We start from the raw sequence: 22,882 nt of genomic DNA on the forward strand, positions 1-22,882 counted from the left end.
AGACTGGTATGGGGCTGCAGGCAGAGACATACACTCTTATAAAAGTAGGTGTCACTTAGAAGGGTTCTTTAATTTTCTCTGTAGGAGGATCTTCTGAAAAGAAAACATTTTGGTTCCAAGTGGAATCCTTTCACTAATACAAGGTTCTAAGTGGAAACCTTTTCACAGACAAACGGTTCTCCTATCAAATAACCCATTTCGTCTAAGAATGTAGTGCTTTGTTTTCCTATTTGGGTGGACTTGGGTGCACTATTGGCATCCCTCGCTCTGCATTATGGTGAATAGGGCTGGATGGGGCATCAAGTAGTTACATAAGATGCAAAAGCCCAGCTCAGCTCACCCCTATAATGCCACAGCAATGGTACAGTATGCTTCAGCAGTAAAGGAAATATACCAATTAATCTTAGTTTGATAACTAACAATGGGGAATACTGTATGTTATCTCAGTGAAAAAGTTCGCAGAATTTGTTTTTATAAATTGGCATGAAATCAGGCTTGGCACAATTCAAGACACAATAATGAGCAATGTCTGCTCCCTCTAAGGGCCCTAACCCCACTATAATTCTAAATTACTATTCATTTTGTGAGGCATCTGTGGACTATAATCCATTTGCAATGCTTGGGTTGTCCTCACAAGCAGTGCTGCACAAGGAGACCTGCAGCTCCACTAAAACCATTGACAACTGCATGTTGTTTTCAAGGGATTGTTAAACACATTTAGTTCATCATTGGAGTTAGAAACCTACAGCAAGTACCTGCTTGCTTTTCATGATCAGTAATCATAAATCCACTCTTCTGGAAAAGCTTTCCACTTGATGTTGGAACATTGCTGTGTGAACTTGCTTCCATTCAGCCACAAGAGCATTAGTGAGGCCGGGCTCTGATGTTGTGCGATTAGGTCCAAGTCATCCCAAAGGTGTTCGATGAGGTTGAGATCTCGACAACCTATTTCTGTATGGACTTCACTTTGTTCAAGGGGGCATTTTCATGCTGAAACAGGAAAGGGCCTTCCCCAAACTGTTCCCACAAAGTTGGAAGCACAGAATCATCTAGAATGTCATAGTATGCTGTAGTGTAAATATTTCCCTTTACTAAGGTGCCTAGCCCAAACCATGAAAAACAGCCCAAACCATGAAAAACAGCCCCAGACCATTATTCCTCCTCCACCAAACTTTACAGTTGGCACTATGCTTTCGGGCAGGTAGCATCCTTCTGGCATCTGCCGAACCCACATTCGTCCGTCATACTGCAGTATGGAACTCAGTAGTGAGTGTTGCGACCGAGGACAGATGATTTTTACTCGCTTCAGCACTTGGCGGTCCCATTCTGTGAGCTTGTGTGGCCTACCACTTCATGGCTGAGCCATTGTTGCTCCTAGATGTTTCCACTTCAAAATAACAGCACTTACAGTTGACCGGGGCAGCTCTAGCAGGGCAGAAATTTGACGAACTGACTTGTTGGAAAGGTGGCATCCTATGACGGTACCACATTGAAAGTCACTGAGCTCTTCAGTAAGGCCATTCTACTGCCAATGTTTGTCTACGGAGATTGCATGGCTGTGTGCTCGGTTTTATACACCTGTCAGCCACGGGCGTGGCTGAAATAGCCGAATCCAATAATTTGAAGGGGTGTCCACATACTTTTGTATATATAGTGTATGTAAGGGTAGACCCACGATATCTCTCAATATTGGCCACTATTAGTTGGATGTTTGAGTGATATAAATTAAAAGTGAATTATACCTGACGAGTATGAAGTTAATTTCCCATGGTTTGTGGCGTCTGCCTGTCAAGCAGCAGATGGGTGCATATGCCGAAGTATTGTTACTGTTAGCTGATAATGTTTATTCTGTAAGCTACAGATAGAAACTTTGTACATTTGGCTAAACATAGCGGTAAATAGACCTAATGTACTTTTTCACCAACTAACGTAGGCCTACTTTGCAAAGTAGCTAACATTATCCACTTTTAAATAGTGTTTAATCATGATTGCTGCTGACAGACATGATTGATTGATGGACCATATTAAATTGGCTAGTTAACTATTAACAAATCACGTCAATATGGCTAGTTAACAAGATAACTTTCAGGAGATAAATTAGGTGGCTATTTCCAAATATTGTTTGATTTGCTTGCCTTCTATAGTGGTGATGACAGTAGTCTGACTGACAACTTTACCAGCGTGATGTCAAGCTCTTTCCAAAAGCCTAATCTGAAAATACATTTATTTTATTTAACTTAACCTTTATTTAACTAGGCAAGTCAGTTAAGAACAAATTCTTATTTACAATGACGACCTACCCCGGCCAAACCCTAACCCGGACGACTCTGGGCCAATTGTGCGCCGTCCTATGGGACTCCCAATCACGGCCGGTTGTGATACAGCCTGGAATCAAACAGTGCCTTAGACCACTGCGCCACTCGGGAGCCCTTGATATTGTTCAATTGATGTTTCCTGATTGCTGTAAAACTGTGATGATAGAGCTTAGTGTGGAATACTCTTCTAGAGATGATGATGATATTAAAACCAAATAGTAATAACATTTATTTAACAATTCCTTGAAAACAGCACATAGTTGTCAATGGTGGGGTCTCCTTGTCCCCCCAGCAGCCAAATCGAACGCTATTGAGACATTTTATTGATAACGACCTATTGGTGTTATATTTATCATTATGTTTCCATGGAAAACCAGCAGTAGGAGAGATGTGAACAATGCAAAAACAACGACTGTGGGTCTAAGACCAAGGCTAATAGAATAATAATAGAATACAGTTTGGACAACATTAGTGACCATATATCTGGCCATTATAGTTGATGTGTTCTCTCAAAGTTAGAAATGTGTGAGCTATCAGATTTTGTAGTGTGAATTCCCTCACTGACAAAGTGATTAGATATGTCATAAATTAAATTGGGGAGCTGTGACATCTAACACACCCAGTGCCTCATTGCTGTGACATTTAATGGGATTCCCACCAGGCACTCTGCTTTCCATCCAACTCTACATCAAATTGATACCAGCCGCTATACCAGCTAACTCCATTCTACTGAAGTGAGCAGTAAATAAAATGTCGAGCAACAACTTGTAATGAACATCCTAGCAGTTTAATGTTGGGTTAGGGCTTTTGCCTTTTTGCTCCAGCAGTGTTGTCCTATATTCCCAGATGCCATACATACACAGCCTCTCTAAATAAAGACCACTGAAAGGGTTCTGATTCTGGCAGGCAAAACAAACAAAGGGTGAGGATGGAGGGAGGTGAGAGACAGGGAGAAAGATTGAGAGAGCGAGGGGGGGTACAGCACTGTCCACTGGTATATGTAAGTGCTAGCTAGTCAGTCTACAGATAGTGAGAGGGGGAGCGGGTTGGGTGGTCCTGGGGTGAGGGTGGGGTTAGAGACTGTGTCTGGAGGTAGGGGTAGGCAGGAGTCATAGAGGCCCCTCCGTCAGCCCCTTCAGAGGCAGGCTGGTGGCGTTCTCAGTGGGCAGGACCCGAGGATCGCCCTGGGCAGAGATGAGGTGGGGGGCTTTGGCCAGACTGGCATAAGGCAGGTGGCAGTCCATGTGCAGGAACGGGGGGTAGTGCTGTCGGTAGCAGATGTAAGCAAAAAGCAGGCCGATCACCCCTCCAACAAAGGCATCTAGGGAATAATAGTAATAATATATTAATACTGTACATATAATAATATATGCCACTTGGCAGACTGTTTTATCCAAAAGGAAGTTACAGTATAGTGAGTGCATACATTTTTTGTGTGTCTCTGTGTGTGATACCTGCAGGAAATGAACCCACAACATTGGTGTTATTAGTTGCACACTCTTACCTTGGGTCTAACTTACCTACAGTATATCTCAGAAATCTACAATAGTGTCACGCTCTGACCTAGGAGAGCTGTGTTTTCTCTGTTTAGTTAGATCAGGGTGTGATAGGTGGGTGGGCATTCTATGTTTTGTTTTTCTATGTTTTGGCTTCCAATCAGAGGCTAGCGTCAGAGTCTATCGTTGTCTCTGATTGGAAACCATACTTAGGCAGCCTTTTTTCCCTTGGTTTTCATGGGTAGTTGTTTTCTGTTTTGTTAGTATAACCTGTCAGAATTGTTGGCTGTCGTTTTGTTTTCTTTGTTTAAGCGTTTTCATTAAAAGTAAAGATGAGCACTCAACACGCTGCGCCTTGGTCCCCTTTATATGACGACCGTTACAAATAGGAAATTAACTTGGGTACGTAGTTATTTATACAGTGCATTAATTATTGATATGTTACTTCATTATTGGTGATAACATTGGAAATGTCAGCTAATTTAGATTATAAGTAGCTAGGAAAAATGGAGGTGGCACAGTCATGTGGAATTTGTTACAGTCCAACAACAGACTTCAGAGAGGTATTTCCTAAAGTCTTGCAGGTAGACAGATATGAAAACAAGAGGAAAGGTCAGCCTTTGAGTTTGGTCTGGATGGGTGCTGGGAGCAGTGTGATCAAGGTCCAATGCAGCCATTCTTTTATCTCAGTTCTCAGTAAGTTTATCTCATTTCTCAGTAAGTACCTTACGGTGATTGTTTTAAAATAAAATGGTCAAAAAATAAACAAAAACAGCTTCTTAGCAAAGGGCAATTTCTCAAGCAGGAAGACCAACTCCATCCCACCAAAACAGGCTGAAATTTCAGGCAGTCATTTCAAACAACTCTTACACTAAAAGGGCATTATCATAATTTTCACAATTTCACAGTATAATTCCAACCTCAAAGTATGGAAATATATATAAAACACAGGAAAATCATGTTTTTGACTGCACTAGGCCTTACAGCTTTCGTGAATGTTGGGCTGACGTCACTGCTGGGGCTGGCTATATTAGAAATGTCAGATAATTTAGTTTATCAGTAGCTCGGTAAAACGGAGGTGGCATGATCATGGAGGTGAAACAAGTGAGGCATTTGCAAGTTCTCAAAAATACTTCAGGGAGGTATTCCTAGAGTCTTGCTGGTAGACAGATAGGAAAAACAAGTGGAAGGGTTTGAGTTTTCTCTGTGAGAATAACATGTTAGATTGGTGCAGGGTAACAATTTTGTTTCAAGTCTTGTGAACGTTGGGCTGATGTTGGTCTGACATTGGGTTGACTTCACTACTGGTGCTGGCTGAGTCTCAACATGCCCCTGGGTTGGACAAACCATCTCTGTCACTTTGTCACCACAGCTGAGAAAATGTCACCTCAGTGACCACAACCCTATGAGCTATAACATGCAAAATCATTGCCTTCTCATGATCAATGTCCTGACAAAAAAGGGCAAAAGTGTGGTAGAGAGAATGACTAGCTTGTGCAGTAGTTGGACCGGCTGAACTAGACTCAAAGATTTTGGAAACATTTATCTGTCCAGCTGGAGGAAATGAAGTTAACATCTGCACCATAAATTATGCTTGAGCATAAACTGGCCACATTCCAACGTCCATACTAGCATCCCACTTGGAAGACAAATTGCTTCACACTAACTAGTGTATGCTAGTGTGGATTGGAACAGAACCCGTGGTATTACCTGTTGATGACCTCATACAAGCTGTGACTTTTAACTATGCGGTCAAGATGGATGATTATAAGTAGGGAAACAGTCCAAAGTAATGATGTGTAGGCTCTATCCCTGAGCTGGTGATTTGAAAGGTATCATGATACTTGGAGAGCCATCTAAAGATTGATGCTGTTGATGCTTCAGTATGGGTGCCTTCGGATTTTCACCATATTGGCATAGACGTGACATAAGTCAAAACAAGACATGGTGTGAAGAACAAGATACAACTAGCTGAAATAAGCCACATACAATTCCCCACACGGCAGCTTCTTGTCGTTGATCCTAGCTATCTGACCGTTCAGAATCATAACGGGCCTTTAGCCTCCGAGATGTGTGCGCCCACTAGTCTATAAGTACTGCTGTGGTTTCAATAGTCTATCATGACCAGGAGGGTAACAAAAAGTTAGTGCAACATATGACATGTCACAGGACAGGAGTTGTGAGTGCACAGCATGGCACTATGCTGTGTGTTATTATCACACTTCATTGTAATGGACTATAAGGCAACATTTTCCTGTTGCAAAGACAGTTAACTATATAATAGTCACAATTCAACGGCTCAGACACGAGGGGTATGTGGCAGGGTCTACAGTAAATCACGGACTACAAAAAGAAAACCAGCCCCGGCGCGGACCCCGATGTCTTGCTCCCAGACAAACTAAACTGGGTCCTGGACGTTCTGACGGGATGCCCCCAGGTGGTGAGGGTAGGAAACAACATCTCCACCCCGCTGATCCTCAACACTGGGGCCCCACAAGGGTGTGTTCTCAGCCCTCTCCTGTTCTCCCTGTTCACCCATGACTGCGTGGCCATGCACCCCTCCAACTCAAACATCAAGTTTTCAGACGACACTACAGTGGTAGGCTTGATTACCAGACGGCCTACAGGGAGGAGGTGAGGGCCCTCGGAGTGTGGTGTCAAGAAAATAACCTCACACTCAACGTCAACAAAACAAAGGAGATGATCATGGACTTCAGGAAACAGCAGAGGGAGCACCCCCCTATCCACATCGACGGGACAGTAGTTGAGAAGGTGGAAAGTTTTAAGTTCCTCGGCGTACACATCACGGACAAACTGAATTGGTCCACCCACACAGACAACGTGGTGAAGAAGGCACAACAAAAAACACTCACAAACTTTTACAGATGCACAATCGAGAGCACCTTGTCGGGCTGTATCACCGCCTGGTACGGCAACTGCTCCGCCCACAACCGTAAGGATCTCCAGAGGGTAGCGAGGTCTGCACAATGCATCACCGGGGGCAAACTACCTGCCCTCCAGGACACCTATACCACCCAATGTCACAGGAAGATCACCCATTGTCACAGAAAAGATCATCAAGGACAGGAACCACACGAGCCACTGCCTGTTCACCCTGCTATCATCCAGAAGGTGAGGTCAGTTCAGGTGCATCAAAGCTGGGACCGAGAGACTGTTAAGGTATAGGGGGAAGTATTTTCACGGCCGGATGAAAAACGTACCCAAATTAAACTGCCTCCTACTCGGGCCCAGAAACTAGAATATGCATATTATTAGTATATTTGGATAGAAAACACTCTGAAGTTTCTACAACTGTTTGTATGATGTTTGTGAGTATATCAGAACTCATATGGTAGGCAAAAACCTGAGAAAAATCCAACCAGGAAGTGGGAAATCTGAGAATTGTAGTTCTTCTTTTGAATCCCTATCAAAACTACAGTGTCTGTGGGGTCACGTTGCACTTCCTAAGGCTTCCATTGGCTGTCAACAGCCTTTAGAAAGTTTTTTTCATCCTTCTCCTGTTACTGGACAGAGAATAGTAGCTCAGTCAATGAGTGGACTGCCTGAGGACAAAGGGCTTGGTTATGCGCGAGCCCACCATTCCTTCTTTTTCTCCTGGAATGAATATGCTATTGTCCGGTTGGAATATTATTGCATTTTAACATAAAAAATACCTTAACCTGTTGGGTCTAGGGGGCAGCATTTGCACGTCTGGATAAAAAAAATGTACCCGATTTAATCTGGTTACTAATCCTACCCAGTAACTAGAATATGCATATACTTATTATATATGGATAGAAAACACTCTAAAGTTTCCAAAACTGTTTGAATGGTGTCTGTGAGTATAACAGAACTCATTTGGCAGGCAAAACCCTGAGACATTTTCTGACAGGAAGTGGATACCTGATGTGTTGTATTGACTTTAAAGCTATCCCATTGAAAGACACAGGGGTTTAGGAATATTTTGGCACTTCCTATTGCTTCCACTAGATGTCACCAGCCTTTACAAAGTGTTTTGAGTCTTCTGGAGGGAGATCTGACCGAACAAGAGCCATGGAACGGTGATGTCCCATTAGACACCTGGCGCGCTACTTCATGTTGGGTACCCTCGTTCCAATACGTTATAAAAGGCTATGCATTCGTCCACCTTGAATATTATTCATGTTCTGGTTAAAAAAGGCCCTAATGATTTATGCTATACAACGTTTGACATGTTTGAACGAACGGAAATATATTTTTTCCCCTCGTTCATGACGAGAAGTCCGGCTGGCTTACATCATGTGCTAACGAGACGGAGATTTTTGGACATAAATGATGAGCTTTTTTGAACAAAACTACATTCGTTATGGACCTGTGATACCTGGAAGTGACATCTGATGAAGAGAATCAAAGGTAATGGATTATTTACATAGTATTTTCGATTTTAGATCTCCCCAACATGACGTCTAGTCTGTATCGCAACGCGTATTTTTCTGGGCACAGTGCTCAGATTATTGCAAAGTGTGATTTCCCAGTAAGGTTATTTTTAAATCTGGCAAGTTGATTGCGTTCAAAAGATGTAAATCTATAATTCTTTAAATGACAATATAATATTTTAACAATGTTTTCTAATTTTAATTATTTAATTTCTGACGCTGACTTGACTGCCGGTTATTGGAGGGAAACGATTTCCTCAACATCAATGCCATAGTAAAACGCTGTTTTTGTATATAAATATGAACTTGATAGAACTAAAAATGCATGCATTGTCTAACATAATGTCCTAGGAGTGTCATCTGATGGAGATTGTAAAAGGTTAGTGTATCATTTTAGCTGGTTTTATGGTTTTGGTGACCCTGTCTTTGACTTGACAAAACATTACACACAACTCTTGTAAATGTACTGTCCTAACATACTCTAAATTTATGCTTTCGCCGTAAAACCTTTTTGAAATCGTAAAACGTGGTTAGATTAAGGAGATGTTTATCTTTCAAATGGTGTAACATAGTTGTATTTTTGAAAAATTTGAATTTTGACATTTATTTGGATTCAAATTTGCCGCTCTTGAAATGCACCTGCTGTTGATGGAGTGCACCACAGGTGGCACGCTAGCGTCCCACCTAGCCCCAAGAGGTTAAAGATTGATTGTAAACATAGTTTGACATGTTTCTACAAACGGTAATGGAACATTTTGACTTTTTGTGTCTCGAATTTCGCTCGCGCATTATGCCTTTGGATAGTGATCTGAACGCACGAACAAAACGGAGGTATTTGGACATAAATATGGAGTATTTCGAACAAAAATAATATTTCTTGTGGAAGTAGGAGTCCTTGGAGTGCATTCCGCCGAAGATCAGCAAAGGTAAGGAATGATTTATAAAACTAATTCAGAGTTTTGTTGATGCCAGAACTTGGCGGGTAGCTGTAAAGCTTGCATTGATGGTTGAGCTATGTACTCCAGAATATTGAAGAATGTGCTTTCTCCGTAAAGCTATTTTAAAATCTGACACAGCGGTTGCAACAAGGAGTAGTGTATCTATAATGCTTTAAATAATTGTTCTATATTTTGTCAATGTTTATGATGAGTATTTTTGTAAATTGATGTGCTCATTCACCGGACATTTTGGTGGGAATGCATTTTCTGAACATCACGCCAATGTAAAATGCTGTTTTTGGATATACATTTTAACTTGATCTAACAAAACATACATGTATTGTGTAACGTGATGTCCTAGGAGTGTCATCTGATGAAGATCGTCAAAGGTTAGTGCTTCATTTTAGCTGTATTTTGGGTTTCTGTGACACATCTCCTTGCTTGGAAAATGGCTGTGTGGTTATTGTTTGTCTATGTACTGTCCTAACATAATCTAATGTTTTGTTTTCGCTGTAAAGCCTTTTTGAAATCGGACAATATGGTTACATTAAGGAGAAGTGTATCTTTAAAATAGTCGCATGTTTGAAAAATGTAAATTATTCGATTTTTGATGTTTTGTATTTCGTGCCCTGCTGTTCCATTGGATGTTGGCTAAGCGTTCCGCTAGCGGAACGTCTGTCCTCAACAGGTTTTTAATGGTTTTTGCGACTGCACTTAACCTCTTACATCTAGATGTTCTGCTAGCGGAACACCGCTCCAATATCCAATGATAGGGCGTGGCGCGAATTACAAATTCCTCAAAAATCCCAAAACTTCAATTTTTCAAACATATGACTATTTTACACCATTTTAAAGACAAGACTCTCCTTTATCTAACCACATTGTCCGATTTCAAAAAGGCTTTACAACGAAAGCAAAACATTAGATTATGTCAGGAGAGTACCCAGCCAGAAATAATCACACACCCATTTTTCAAGCTAGCATATAATGTCACAAAAACCAAAACCACAGCTAAATGCAGCACTAACCTTTGATGATCTTCATCAGATGACACTCCTAGGACATTGTTATACAATACATGCATGATTTGTTCAATCAAGTTCATATTTATATCAAAAACCAGCTTTTTACATTAGCATGTGACGTTCAGAACTAGCATACCCACCAAAACTTCCGGTGAATTTACTAAATTACTCACGATAAACGTTCACAAAAAACATAACAATTATTTTAAGAATTATAGATACAGAACTCCTTTATGCAATCGCTATGTCCAATTTTAAAATAGCTTTTCGGTGAAAGCACATTTTGCAATATTCTGAGTAGATAGCCCGGCCATCATGGCTAGCTATTTTGACACCCACCAAGTTTGGCACTCACCAAACTCAGATTTACTATAAGAAAAATTGGATTACCTTTGCTGTTCTTCGTCAGAATGCACTACCAGGACTTCTACTTCAACAACAAATGTTGGTTTGGTTCCAAATAATTCATAGTTATATCCAAATAGCTGCGTTTGTTCTTGCGTTCAAGACACTATCCGAAGGGTGACGCGCCGGCGCGTATCGTGACAAAAAGTTCAAAAATATTCCATTACCGTACTTCAAAGCATGTCAACCGCTGTTTAAAATCAATTTTTATGCAATTTTTCTCGTAAAATAGCGATAATATTCCGACCGGGCGACGTTGTTTTCGTTCAAAGACTGAAAATGTAAAATGGACTCTTCACGTGCACGCGCGCACCCGTTTCATTGTTCTCAGGTCGACCACTATCCAAATGCGCTACTGTTTTTCAGCCAGGGACTGCAGAGTCATCATTCAACGTTCTGGCGCCTTCTGAGAGCCTATGGGTGTCTTAGAAAATATCATGTTACAGCAGAGATCCTCTGTTTTCGATAAAGAGGGTATAGAAGGCCAAGAAATGGTCAGAGAGGGCACTTCCTGTTTAGAATCTTCTCAGATTTTGGCCTGCCATATGAGTTCTGTTATACTCACAGACACCATTCAAACAGTTTTAGAAACGTTAGGGTGTTTTCTATCCAAATCAAACAATTATATGCATATTCTAGTTTCTGGGCAGGAGTAATAACCAGATTAAATCGGGTACGTTTTTTTATCCGGCTTCAAAATACTGCCCCCTATCCTAAACAGGTTAAAGAAACTTTCAAAGTTCTTGAAATTTTCCGTATTGATTGACCTTCATGTCTTAATAAAGTAATGATGGACTGTTGTTTCTCATTGCTTATTTGAGCTGTTCTTGCCATAATATGGACTTGGTCTTTTGCCAAATAGGGCTATCTTCTGTATACCACCCCAACCTTGTCACAACGCAACTGATTGGCTCAAATGCATTAAGAAGGAAAGAAATTCCACAAAGTAACTTTTAACAAGGTGCACCTGCTAATTGAAATGCATTTCAGGTGACTACCTCACAAAGCTGGTTGAGAGAATGCCAAGAGTGTGCAAAGCTGTCACCTGGAATGAGTAGGTTTGTCCAAACTTTTGACTGGTTCTGTATATTTTCCAAGCTTCTGAAGTGTAGATATGATGCATAAATATCCATCACATCAAGAAACATTATGGATGTTCAAGATACACTATATTTACAAAAGTATGTGGACACCCCTTCAAATTAGTAGATTCAGCTATTTCAGCCACACCCGTTGCTGACAGGTGTATAAAATCGAGCACACAGCCATGCAATCTCCATAGACAAACATTGGCAGTACTGGGAGGTCAGTGACTTTTAACCTGTTAGGGCTAGGGGGCAGTATTGACACGGCTGGATAAAAAACGTACCCGATTTAATCTGGTTACTACTCCTGCCCAGTAACTAGAATATGCATATAATTATTACATATGGATAGAAAATACCCTAAAGTTTCTAAAACTGTTTGAATGGTGTCTGTGAGTATAAAAGAACTCATATGGCAGGCAAAAACCTGAGAAGATTTCATGCAGGAAGTGGCCTGTCTGACAAGGTGTCGTTCTTCTTGCCTCTGTTTATTGAAGACTGAGGTGCTATAACGTGACACTTCCTACGGCTCCCATAGGCTCTCAGAAGGCGGCAAAAAGCTGAATCGTGGCTTTGCAGGCTCTGGTTGAAAAAAAGTAGCGCGTTTGGGTAGTGGCTGGTTACAGTACTGTGAGACTCAGGCGCATGCCCGCGTCGACCGAATGCTTTGTTTTCTTTCCTCTGTTTACCTAAACGCAGATTCCCGGTCGGAATATTATCACTTTTTTACGAGAAAAATGGCATAAAAATTGATTTTAAACAGCGGTTGACATGCTTCGAAGTACGGTAATGAAATATTTAGAAATCTTTTGTCACGAAATGCGCCGTGCGCGTGACCCTTATTTACCATTCGGATAGTGTCTAGAACGCACGAACAAAATGCCGCTGTTGGAACATAACGATGGATTATTTTGGACCAAACCAACATTTGTTATTGAAGTAGAAGTCCTGGAAGTGCATTCTGACGAAGAACAGGAAAGGTAATCAAACTTTTCTAATAGTAAATCTGACTTTGGTGAGTGCTAAACTTGGTGGCTGTCTAAATAGCTAGCCCTGTGATGCCGGGCTATCTACTTAGAATATTGCAAAATGTGCTTTCACCGAAAAGCTATTTTAAAATCGGACATATCGAGTGCATAGAGGAGCTCTGTATCTATAATTCTTAAAATAATTGTTATGCTTTTTGTGAACGTTTATCGTGAGTAATTAAGTAAATTGTTAGTAAATTCGCCGGAAGTTTGCGGGGGGGTATGCTAGTTCTGAACGTCACATGCTAATGTAAAAAGCTGTTTTTTGATATAAATATGAACTTAATTGAACAAAACATGCATGTATTGTATAACATAATGTCCTAGGTGTGTCATCTGATGAAGATCATCAAAGGTTAGTGCTGCATTTAGCTGTCTTCTGGGTTTTTGTGACATTATATGCTAGCTTGAAAAATGGGTGTCTGATTATTTCTGGCTGGGTACTCTGCTGACATAATCTAATGTTTTGCTTTCGTTGTAAAGCCTTTTTGAAATCGGACAGTGTGGTTAGATTAATGAGAGTCTTGTCTTTAAATAGCTGTAAAATAGTCATATGTTTGAGAAATTGAAGTAATAGCATTTCTAAGGTATTTGAAAATCGTGCCACAGGATTCAACTGGCTGTTACGTAGGTGGGACGAATTCGTCCCGCCGGCCCTAGAGAGGTTAACATGGCACGGTCATAGGACGGCACCTTTCCAACAAGTCAAATTTCTGCCCTGCTAGAGCTGCCCTGGTCAACTGTTAGTGTTGTTATTGTAAAGTGGAAACTTCTAGTAGCAACAATCGCTTAGCCGCGAAGTGATAGGCCACACAAGCTCACAGAACGGGACCGCCGAGTACTATAGCGTGTAAAAATTGTCTGTCCTTAGATGCAACACTCACTACCGAATTCCAAACTGCCTCTGGAAGCCACGTCAGCACAAGAACTGTTCGTCAGGAGCTTCATAAAATGGGTTTCGAAGTGTAAAGCTCGCCGCCATTGGACTCTGATGTTCTTTGGAGTTATGCATCACGCTTCGCCCTCTGGCTGTCCAACGGACGAATCAGGGTTTGGTGGATGCCAGGAGAACACAGCTGCCCCAATGCATAGTGCCAACTGTAAAACCCTTCGTTTCAGTGAAGGGAAATCTTAACGCTACAGCATACAATGACATTCTAGACAATTCTGTGCTTCCAACTTCGTGGCAACAGTTTGGGGAAGGCCCTTACCTGTTTCAGCATAACAATGCCCCCCTGCACAAAGCGAGGTCCATACAGAAATGGTTTGTCGAGATCGGTGTGGAAGAATATGACAGGCCTGCACAGAGCCCTGACCTCAAACCCATCAAACACCATTGGGATGAATTGGAACGCCGACTGCGAGCCAGGCCTAATCACCCAACATCAGTGCCTGACCTCACTATTGATCTTGTGGCTGAATGGAAGCATGCCCCCCCAGAAATGTTCCAACATCTATTGGAAAGCCTTCACAGAAGAGTGGAGGCTGTTATAGCAGCAAAGGGGGGACCAGCTCCATAATGCCCATGACTTTGGAATGAGATGTTCGACAAGCATGTGTCCACATACTTTTGCTCATGAAGTGTATCATAATGCTGAAAACGGATATTAATAATGAAAAAAGAAACCAATTATAGACCATATAAAACCTTCATGAAAGTTAGGTTTACAAAGAAAGTTTCAAGATGATCTGATGTAAGGTGCATGCTTTAGAAAATCTTTTCCTAAAAAACTTAATGGAAGTTATATTGCCTGTCCCAGTCACCCCCTATCTTTATAAGACTGTAAAACACGCAGAAAAACTCAAGACACTTACATTTAGTCTTTATTGCTTCATTAACATCACATCTTCATAACTAACATTAACAAATGTGAGTGGAAAAACAAGCTCTGTGAGCCCTTTCGAAAAGCCATTAACCTCTCAACAGCCAGTGTAATCCCGTGGCGCGATATTCAAATTCCTCAAAAATGCAAAAACTTCAATTTTTCAAACATATGACTATTTTACACCATTTTAAAGATAAGACTCTCGTTAACCTCTCTGGGCTAGGCGGGACGAATTCGTCCCACCTACGTAACAGCCAGTGTAATCCAGTGGCGCGATTTTCAAATACCTTAAAAATCCTATTACTTCAATTTCTCAAACATATGACTATTTTACAGCTATTTAAAGACAAGACTCTCGTTAATCTAACCACACTGTCCGATTTCAAAAAGGCTTTACAACGAAAGCAAAACATTAGATTATGTCAGCAGAGTACCCAGCCAGAAATAATCAGACACCCATTTTTCAAGCTAGGATATAATGTCACAAAAACCCAGAAGACAGCTAAATGCAGCACTAACCTTTGATGATCTTCATCAGATGACAACCCTAGGACATTATGTTATACAATACATGCATGTTTTGTTCAATCAAGTTCATATTTATATCAAAAACCAGCTTTTTACATTAGCATGTGACTAGCATGTGACTAGCATTCCCACCGAACACTGCCGGTGAATTTACTAAATTACTCACGATAAACGTTCACAAAAAGCATGACAATTATTTTAAGAATTATAGATACAGAACTCCTCTATGCACTCGATATGTCCGATTTTAAAATAGCTTTTCGGTGAAAGCACATTTTGCAATATTCTCAGTAGATAGGGCTAGCTCAGCATCACAGGGCTAGCTATTTAGACACCCAGCAAGTTTAGCACTCAACAAAGTCAGATTTACTATAAGAAAAATGTTATTACCTTTGCTGTCTTCGTCAGAATGCACTCCCAGGACTTCTACTTCAATAACAAATGTTGGTTTGGTTCAAAATAATCCATAGTTATATCCAAACAGCGGCGTTTTGTTCGTGCGTTCAAGACACTATCCGAAAGGGTAAATAAGGGTGACGAGCATGGCGCAATTCGTGACAAAAAAATTCTAAATATTCCATTACCGTACTTCGAAGCATGTCAACCGCTGTTTAAAATCAATTTTTATGCCATTTTTCTCATAAAAAAGCGATAATATTCCGACCGGGAATCTGCGTTTAGGTAAACAGAGGAAAGAAAATAAAGCATTCGGTCGACTCGGGCACGCGCCTAAGCCCATAGTACTCTGATCGGCCACTTGCCAAAAGCGATAATGTGTTTCAGCCAGAGCCTGCCTCGATATCGTTCAGCTTTTTCCCGGGCTCTGAGAGCCTATGGGAGCCGTAGGAAGTGTCACGTTATTGCAAAGATCCTCAGTCTTCAATAAAAAGAGCCAAGATGAAAGACAATTTGTCAGACAGGCCACTTCCTGCATGGAATCTTCTCAGGTTTTGGCCTGCCATATGAGTTCTGTTATACTCACAGACACCATTCAAACAGTTTTAGAAACTTTAGGGTGTTTTCTATCCAAAGCCAATAATTATATGGATATTCTCGTTACTGGGCAGGAGTAGTAACCAGATTAAATCGGGTACGTTTTTTATCCGGCTGTGTAAATACTGCCCCCTATCCCCAATAGGTTAAATATGATTTACTTTAAAGCCTTTTTTAAACTTGGCATCTTACTCTGCAATGGTCAAAATTCATACCATTTCCTACTTAACCCTTGTGTTATCTTAAGGGTTAAAAATGACCCGCCACTATGTTTAACAGCAGAGAAAACCCCATAACTTGAAATTTGATGACTTTTCCTGGAATGACCGCAACATTAGAAAAGGTGAAGCATCGCCTTTGTTCATATTTCAATGAAAGCTGTACACCACCAGGGTACAAAGATTTGTCTTAGGATCATTTTTGACCCAGCAGTATTAACCTGTTGGGTCTAGGGGGCAGCATTTGCACGTCTGGATAAAAAAAATGTACCCGATTTAATCTGGTTACTAATCCTACCCAGTAACTAGAATATGCATATACTTATTATATATGGATAGAAAACACTCTAAAGTTTCTAAAACTGTTTGAATGGTGTCTGTGAGTATAACAGAACTCATTTGGCAGGCAAAACCCTGAGACATTTTCTGACAGGAAGTGGATACCTGATGTGTTGTATTGACTTTAAACCTATCCCATTGAAAAACACAGGGGCTTAGGAATATTTTGGCACTTCCTATTGCTTCCACTAGATGTCACCAGCCTTTACAAAGTGTTTTGAGTCTTCTGGAGGGAGATCTGACCGAACAAGAGCCATGGAACGATGATGTCCCATTAGACACCTGGCGCGCGAGTTCATGTTGGGTACCCTCGTTCCAATACGTTATAAAAGAGTATGCATTCGTCCACCTTGAATATTATTCATGTTCTGGTTAAAAAAGGCCCTAATGATTTATGCTATACAACGTTTGACATGTTTGAACGAACGGAAATATATTTTTTCCCCTCGTTCATGACGAGAAGTCCGGCTGGCTTACATCATGTGCTAACGAGACGGAGATTTTTGGACATAAATGATGAGCTTTTTTGAACAAAACTACATTCGTTATGGACCTGTGATACCTGGAAGTGACATCTGATGAAGAGAATCAAAGGTAATGGATTATTTACATAGTATTTTCGATTTTAGATCTCCCCAACATGACGTCTAGTCTGTATCGCAACGCGTATTTTTCTGGGCGCAGTGCTCAGATTATTGCAAAGTGTGATTTCCCAGTAAGGTTATTTTTAAATCTGGCAAGTTGATTGCGTTCAAGAGATGTAAGATCTATAATTCTTTAAATGACAATATAATATTTTACCAATGTTTTCTAATTTTAATTATTTAATTTGTGACGCTGACTTGACTGCCGGTTATTGGAGGGAAACGATTTCCTCAACATCAATGCCATAGTAAAACGCTGTTTTTGGATATAAATATGAACTTGATAGAACTAAAAATGCATGCATTGTCTAACATAATGTCCTAGGAGTGTCATCTGATGGAGATTGTAAAAGGTTAGTGCATCATTTTAGCTGGTTTTATGGTTTTGGTGACCCTGTCTTTGACTTGACAAAACATTACACACAACTCTTGTAAATGTACTGTCCTAACATACTCTAAATTTATGCTTTCGCCGTAAAACCTTTTTGAAATCGTAAAACGTGGTTAGATTAAGGCGATGTTTATCTTTCAAATGGTGTAAAATAGTTGTATTTTTGAAAAATTTGAATTTTGACATTTATTTGGATTCAAATTTGCCGCTCTTGAAATGCACCTGCTGTTGATGGAGTGCACCACGGGTGGCACGCTAGCGTCCCACCTAGCCCCAAGAGGTTAAAATCATTTACACACCACAAAACCCACAAAGAAACACGCACACACCACAAAACCCACAAAGAAACACACACACACACACACACACACACACACACACACACACACACACACACACACACACACACACACACACAATGAGAAATTGAGATTATTTGTGCTACTGATTGAACTCAGACAAAACTACAACTTTTTTTGTGCATGTTCAGCATCTCCTCTCCACGACCCCACACGACTCAAGTTCACAGACAAAATTTCAGACAAAATAACATTTCTTGAAAGCATTTGTTATCAATGGGGAATGCAGTCGGAGGCTATAAAGGTGCTACAGATGACAGTCCCCCCAGTTTTCTCTTTGCTGAATCCATGATTGCACATTTCAGTGCCCAAAAGGCCATAGATCAGATTTTATCAGATGTCCAGGAGGAACAAGATAACAATGATTTAGAAAAGGAGGAGGTATCTGAAGAAGATGGGGAAGAATACAACCCAGAGCACGATGCATCATCTTCAGATGATGAAGAAGAAATCCCCCAAGCTGAAAGAGAGACATTTTTGTCAAAGAACAGCAAAATAACATGGTCCTTGTCACCATATGACAACCAGGGCAGGATGGCAGCAAAAAATGTCATAAGGATGACCCCAGGGCCCACAAGACATGCCGTCGCCCATGCCCAGGACATCGCCTCAACATTCATCACACCAGCCATCAAAAAAATCATCCTGGAGATAACAAATTTGGAGGGTTTCCATAAATATGGAGACAACTGGAAAAGGATGGTTGACCTGTGTGCCTACATAGGGCTGCTAATCATAGCAGGTGTGTATAGGTCCCAAGGTGAGGCTACCTGTAGTCTCTGTGATGCAGAGAGTGGAATGGCGATTTTCCGTGCCACAATGCCACTGAAAGTCTTTCACACTTTCTCAAGAATGCTACGATTTGATAACCGTGAGTCAAGACCTGCAAGACGTATGAGAGACAAACTGGCGGCTCTAATAGGTCTGGGAGAAGTGGGTGGGGCGTCTGCCATACCTCTACAACCCTGGGCCTGAAGTAACAGTGGATGAGCAACGGGTTCCATTCAGAGGTAAAAAAATAAGTAATATCTGTAATTGTAAGTGATTTTCACTGTTCATTTTGTTATGTATTGCTGTATTATAATTGATTTATATGATAGTTTTCTGTGATACTAATTACTGATAGTAATCTTTTTTGTCAAAATGTCGCTGTCCTTTCCAGCAGTATATGCCCAGCAAGCCAGCAAAGTATGGCATCTAGATATGGGTGGCCTGTGACACAAAATCCAGCTACACTTGGAAGATGCAAGTCTACAGAGGGAAGCCGACCAGTGGAGGCCCGGAGAAGAACCAGGGGATGCGGGTTGTGCTTGATGTGACAGATGGACTGAGGGGGCACAATGTCACTTGAGACAATTTCTTCACCTCTTATGAACTCAGCCAGCAGCTCCTGAAGAGGAAGATCACCATGGTTGGCACAGTTAGAAAGAACAACCCTGAGCTCCCCCCTGCACTCATCGCAACAAGGGGGAGAGAGCCCTTCTCATCAAAGTTTGCCTTCACCCCCACGACCACTCTAGTTTCTTACCTAGCAAAGAGGAAAAGAATGTGGTCCTCCTGAGTACACTGCACAAAATGGCTGAGCTCAGTGATCGTGAGGACAAGAAGCCAGCCATGAACCTGGACTACAACCACAACAAAGGAGGTGTGGACAACCTGGACAAGGTAATTGGAACTTACAGCTGCAGGAGGATGACTGCCCACTGGCCCCTGGTCATCTTCCATAACATCATTGATGTGTCCTCATACAATGCCTTTGTGATATGGAACAAGATCAACCTTACCTGGATTCCTGATAAGCGGAACAAGAGGATGGTGTTCCTGTTGCAGCTGGGAAAGACACTTGTAACCCCACACATTCAAAGAAGGGAGCGCCTGCCCTGCACAGCAGCCTCTGCAGCGCTTGTTTAAGCTGTTCAGGGGGCTGATCTTGTCCTGATCCACATGAGGCTGCAGCTGGAGCAGGCAAGAGGAAGAGATGCCAATTTTGCCTCCCAAAAGGAGGACTGTAAAACAAATACTACGTGCTGCACATGTGAGAAATACAACTGCAAAGTCCATGCACACACACTTGTATACTGTCCTATATGCTAATTAGAGTTGATTGATTTATGTTCTTCACATTTTTGTTTTGTATCTATTATCTTATTTTATTCTTATTTATTGTTGTTTATACACCTTGTGGGTGGGGGCAATGGTTAAATAAATGGGAGAAGACTGGTATTTTGCTGTTGACTTCCTCATTGTACGGTATATAAGAATGTATCACTATGTAGCCAAAAACGTTCTAGACTGTTATTGTTTCTCTTCAATAAAATGCATTCAAAACTACTTTCTGCACAGTTCTGCTACTTTCTTAGGCTATACAAGTGCTATCTCTTGCTGAAAAATGTATGTTTACACCTATGCAGTGCCTTTGGCAATAATAATAATAAACCTCTACTTTAGTAAAGAAAACAATTATGACAGGTGTGTTGTAATAAAAACGAGTTGTCCACTGATTAAATGCAGTCTTTCTGCATTGTGAAGAGGGACAATCCAGATATTCACAAGTTTGTGATGAATGACAGGTCGTTTCTTCATGCAGAACAGATTTGGGGTTTAACATTCACTTAAGCTGCTTTATTTTAGGGGTTTAGTGAAGGCAGGTCATGTTTTAACCTTAGGACAAGGGGAGAATACAGAATGTTAAGACTACACAAGGGTTAAACATTTCAAAAGAAGTCTGAACTCCAACATATAGACCATAGCCCTTTTCAATCGCAGCCCGTCATCCCATATAAGGGTTGAAAGTAGCATGTTGTCATTGAATAGGCACCAAAATTGGAACGCAGTGGCTGTACAGTAACATGCTATACATGACATCAGAGCTCCGGTTCTCCACTTCATAGAAGTGTATGGGTTTTGACTGACAGACATAAACTTGAGCACTGCGGGCAACAAAAAGTTTCCCCCATACCTCCTGCTAATTGGCTACTTTCGCACATTTATTGTCTGAGTATGGAAAATCCCTAATGTCAATGTGTTCTGAAAAGATGAAACATTGAGGATTATAATAAATACCACTTTGATGTCACACAATACACATTTTATATAGGCCTACATTCATGGGGATAGTTTTTTTTATGTCTTCTGTGTACATTGTGATGATAGGTTTGCAATTCCCCCGTTTTCCAGGAATCCTAGTTCAAAGATTCCTAGAATTAACAAAGAATATGCAGGCGGTCCACGGATCCTCCAACCAGGATTTCTGGAAAACCAGGGAATTTGGGGAAAATTACCAGAATGTTGCAACCCTGCTGAAGACCAAATTAATTTCTGCATGTATGATAATAAAGGTAGCTGAACTGAACAGCCTCTAAGTCATGTGGTCAGAAAAAACTCCTAGACCTAAATGGCATATCTGCTGATTCATTTGGATGTGGCGTGACTGTAACAGGGACCATAACCGACCTTGCCAGTGGTGTTTGTAGTCACAGGTGCGGGACAGGGCGATCATCAAAGCACTGTACAGGGGCAGCAACATGGCACACAGACGCCAGCTGTAACCGCGGCCCCGGTCTGTGAAGCACTGCAGCTTCCCAGCCAGGTAGAAGGAGGTGAAGCCCAAGCCAGAGAACGCAACTGAGGGATGGGGGAAAGAGGGAGAGACAAATACTTATTCCACTTTTAATTATATCATAATCTTGGAGGCCCCGCTTTAAATGATGTGCAGCTTATAAGTGCTTCATAAAACCTTCATAAACACTACATAAATGTGTTACAAATGGGGCTGCTGCAGTGACCATATTACCGCAGTCAGCAGTCATGACCCACGTGATCATTGAGTCACAGTAATCTCCTTTTATGCACTCTGGACATGCATTGGTAGTACACAACATGCTAACTACCATCAGGTCCTAACCACGCTGACATCAATGCAAATGCAATCAAAAATCACATCAAACACTTATCATCACAACAGTGGGCCTATTGTACTTTTAAAACTCACCTCACTGTGATGATCAATTTGAAGAAAGATGTAAAACAACAGGTTGAAACAGTGTAAAAGGCAGAAGCTACTTTTCCTGCGGTCCGGCAAAATGAAGTTGAATGAAATTGTATAATAATAGTGAAGGAATCAAAACTATGAAATAGAATCATGTAGTAACCAAAAAAAGTGTTTATATTTGAGATTCTTCAAATTGCTACCCTTTGCTTTGATGACAACTTTGCACACTCTTGGCATTCTCTCAACCAGCTTCATGAGGTAGTCACCTGGAATGCATTTCAATTAACAGGTGTGCTTTCTTAAAAGTTAATTTGTGGAATTTCTTTCCTTCTTAATGTGTTTCAGCCAATCAGTTGTGTTGTGATAAGGTAGGGGAGGTATACAGAAGATAGCCCTATTTGGTGAAAGACCAAGTCCTTATTATGGCAAGAACAGCTAAAATAAACAAAGAGAAATGACAGTCCATCATTACTTTAAGACATGAAGGTCAGTCAATACGGAAAATTTCAAGAACTTCAAAGTACAGTTGAACCATCAACTGCTATAATGAAACTGGCTCTCATGAGGACCGCCACAGGAATGGAAGACCCATAATTGCCCCTGCTACAGAGGATAAGTTCATTACAGTTAACTGCACCTCAGAAATTGCAGCCAAAATAAATGCTTCACAGAGTTCAAGTAACAGACACATCTCAACATCAACTGTTAAGAGGAAACTGTGTGAATCAGGTCTTCATGGTTGAATTGCTGCAAAGAAACCACTACTAAAGGACACCAATAAGAAGAAGAGTCTTGCTTGGGCCAAGAAACACGACCAATGGAGATATTTGGCTCGAACCGCCGTGTCTTTGTGAGACGCATTGTGGGTGAACGGAGGATCTCCGCA

The 22,882-nt window shown here is 41.1% G+C and overlaps 1 protein-coding gene across 1 annotated transcript in view; it reads right to left on the reverse strand.

Moving 5' to 3' along the window:
- Nucleotides 1-215: 215 nt before the first annotated feature.
- LOC106579442 (phospholipid phosphatase 4) overlaps nt 216-22,882 on the reverse strand; it is a 76,858-nt gene continuing 54,191 nt past the window's right edge. The window contains exons 6-7 of the mRNA XM_045701936.2: nt 21,459-21,629; nt 216-3,636 (exon numbers count right to left, since the gene is read on the reverse strand). Coding sequence (XP_045557892.1) covers nt 3,425-3,636; nt 21,459-21,629 — 383 coding nt within the window. The 3' untranslated portion in view covers nt 216-3,424. The remainder of the gene's footprint in view (nt 3,637-21,458; nt 21,630-22,882) is intronic.

Source organism: Salmo salar, chromosome 19 (genome assembly GCF_965601325.2).
Source record: "Salmo salar chromosome 19, fSalSal1, whole genome shotgun sequence".
Taxonomy (NCBI): domain Eukaryota; kingdom Metazoa; phylum Chordata; class Actinopteri; order Salmoniformes; family Salmonidae; genus Salmo; species Salmo salar.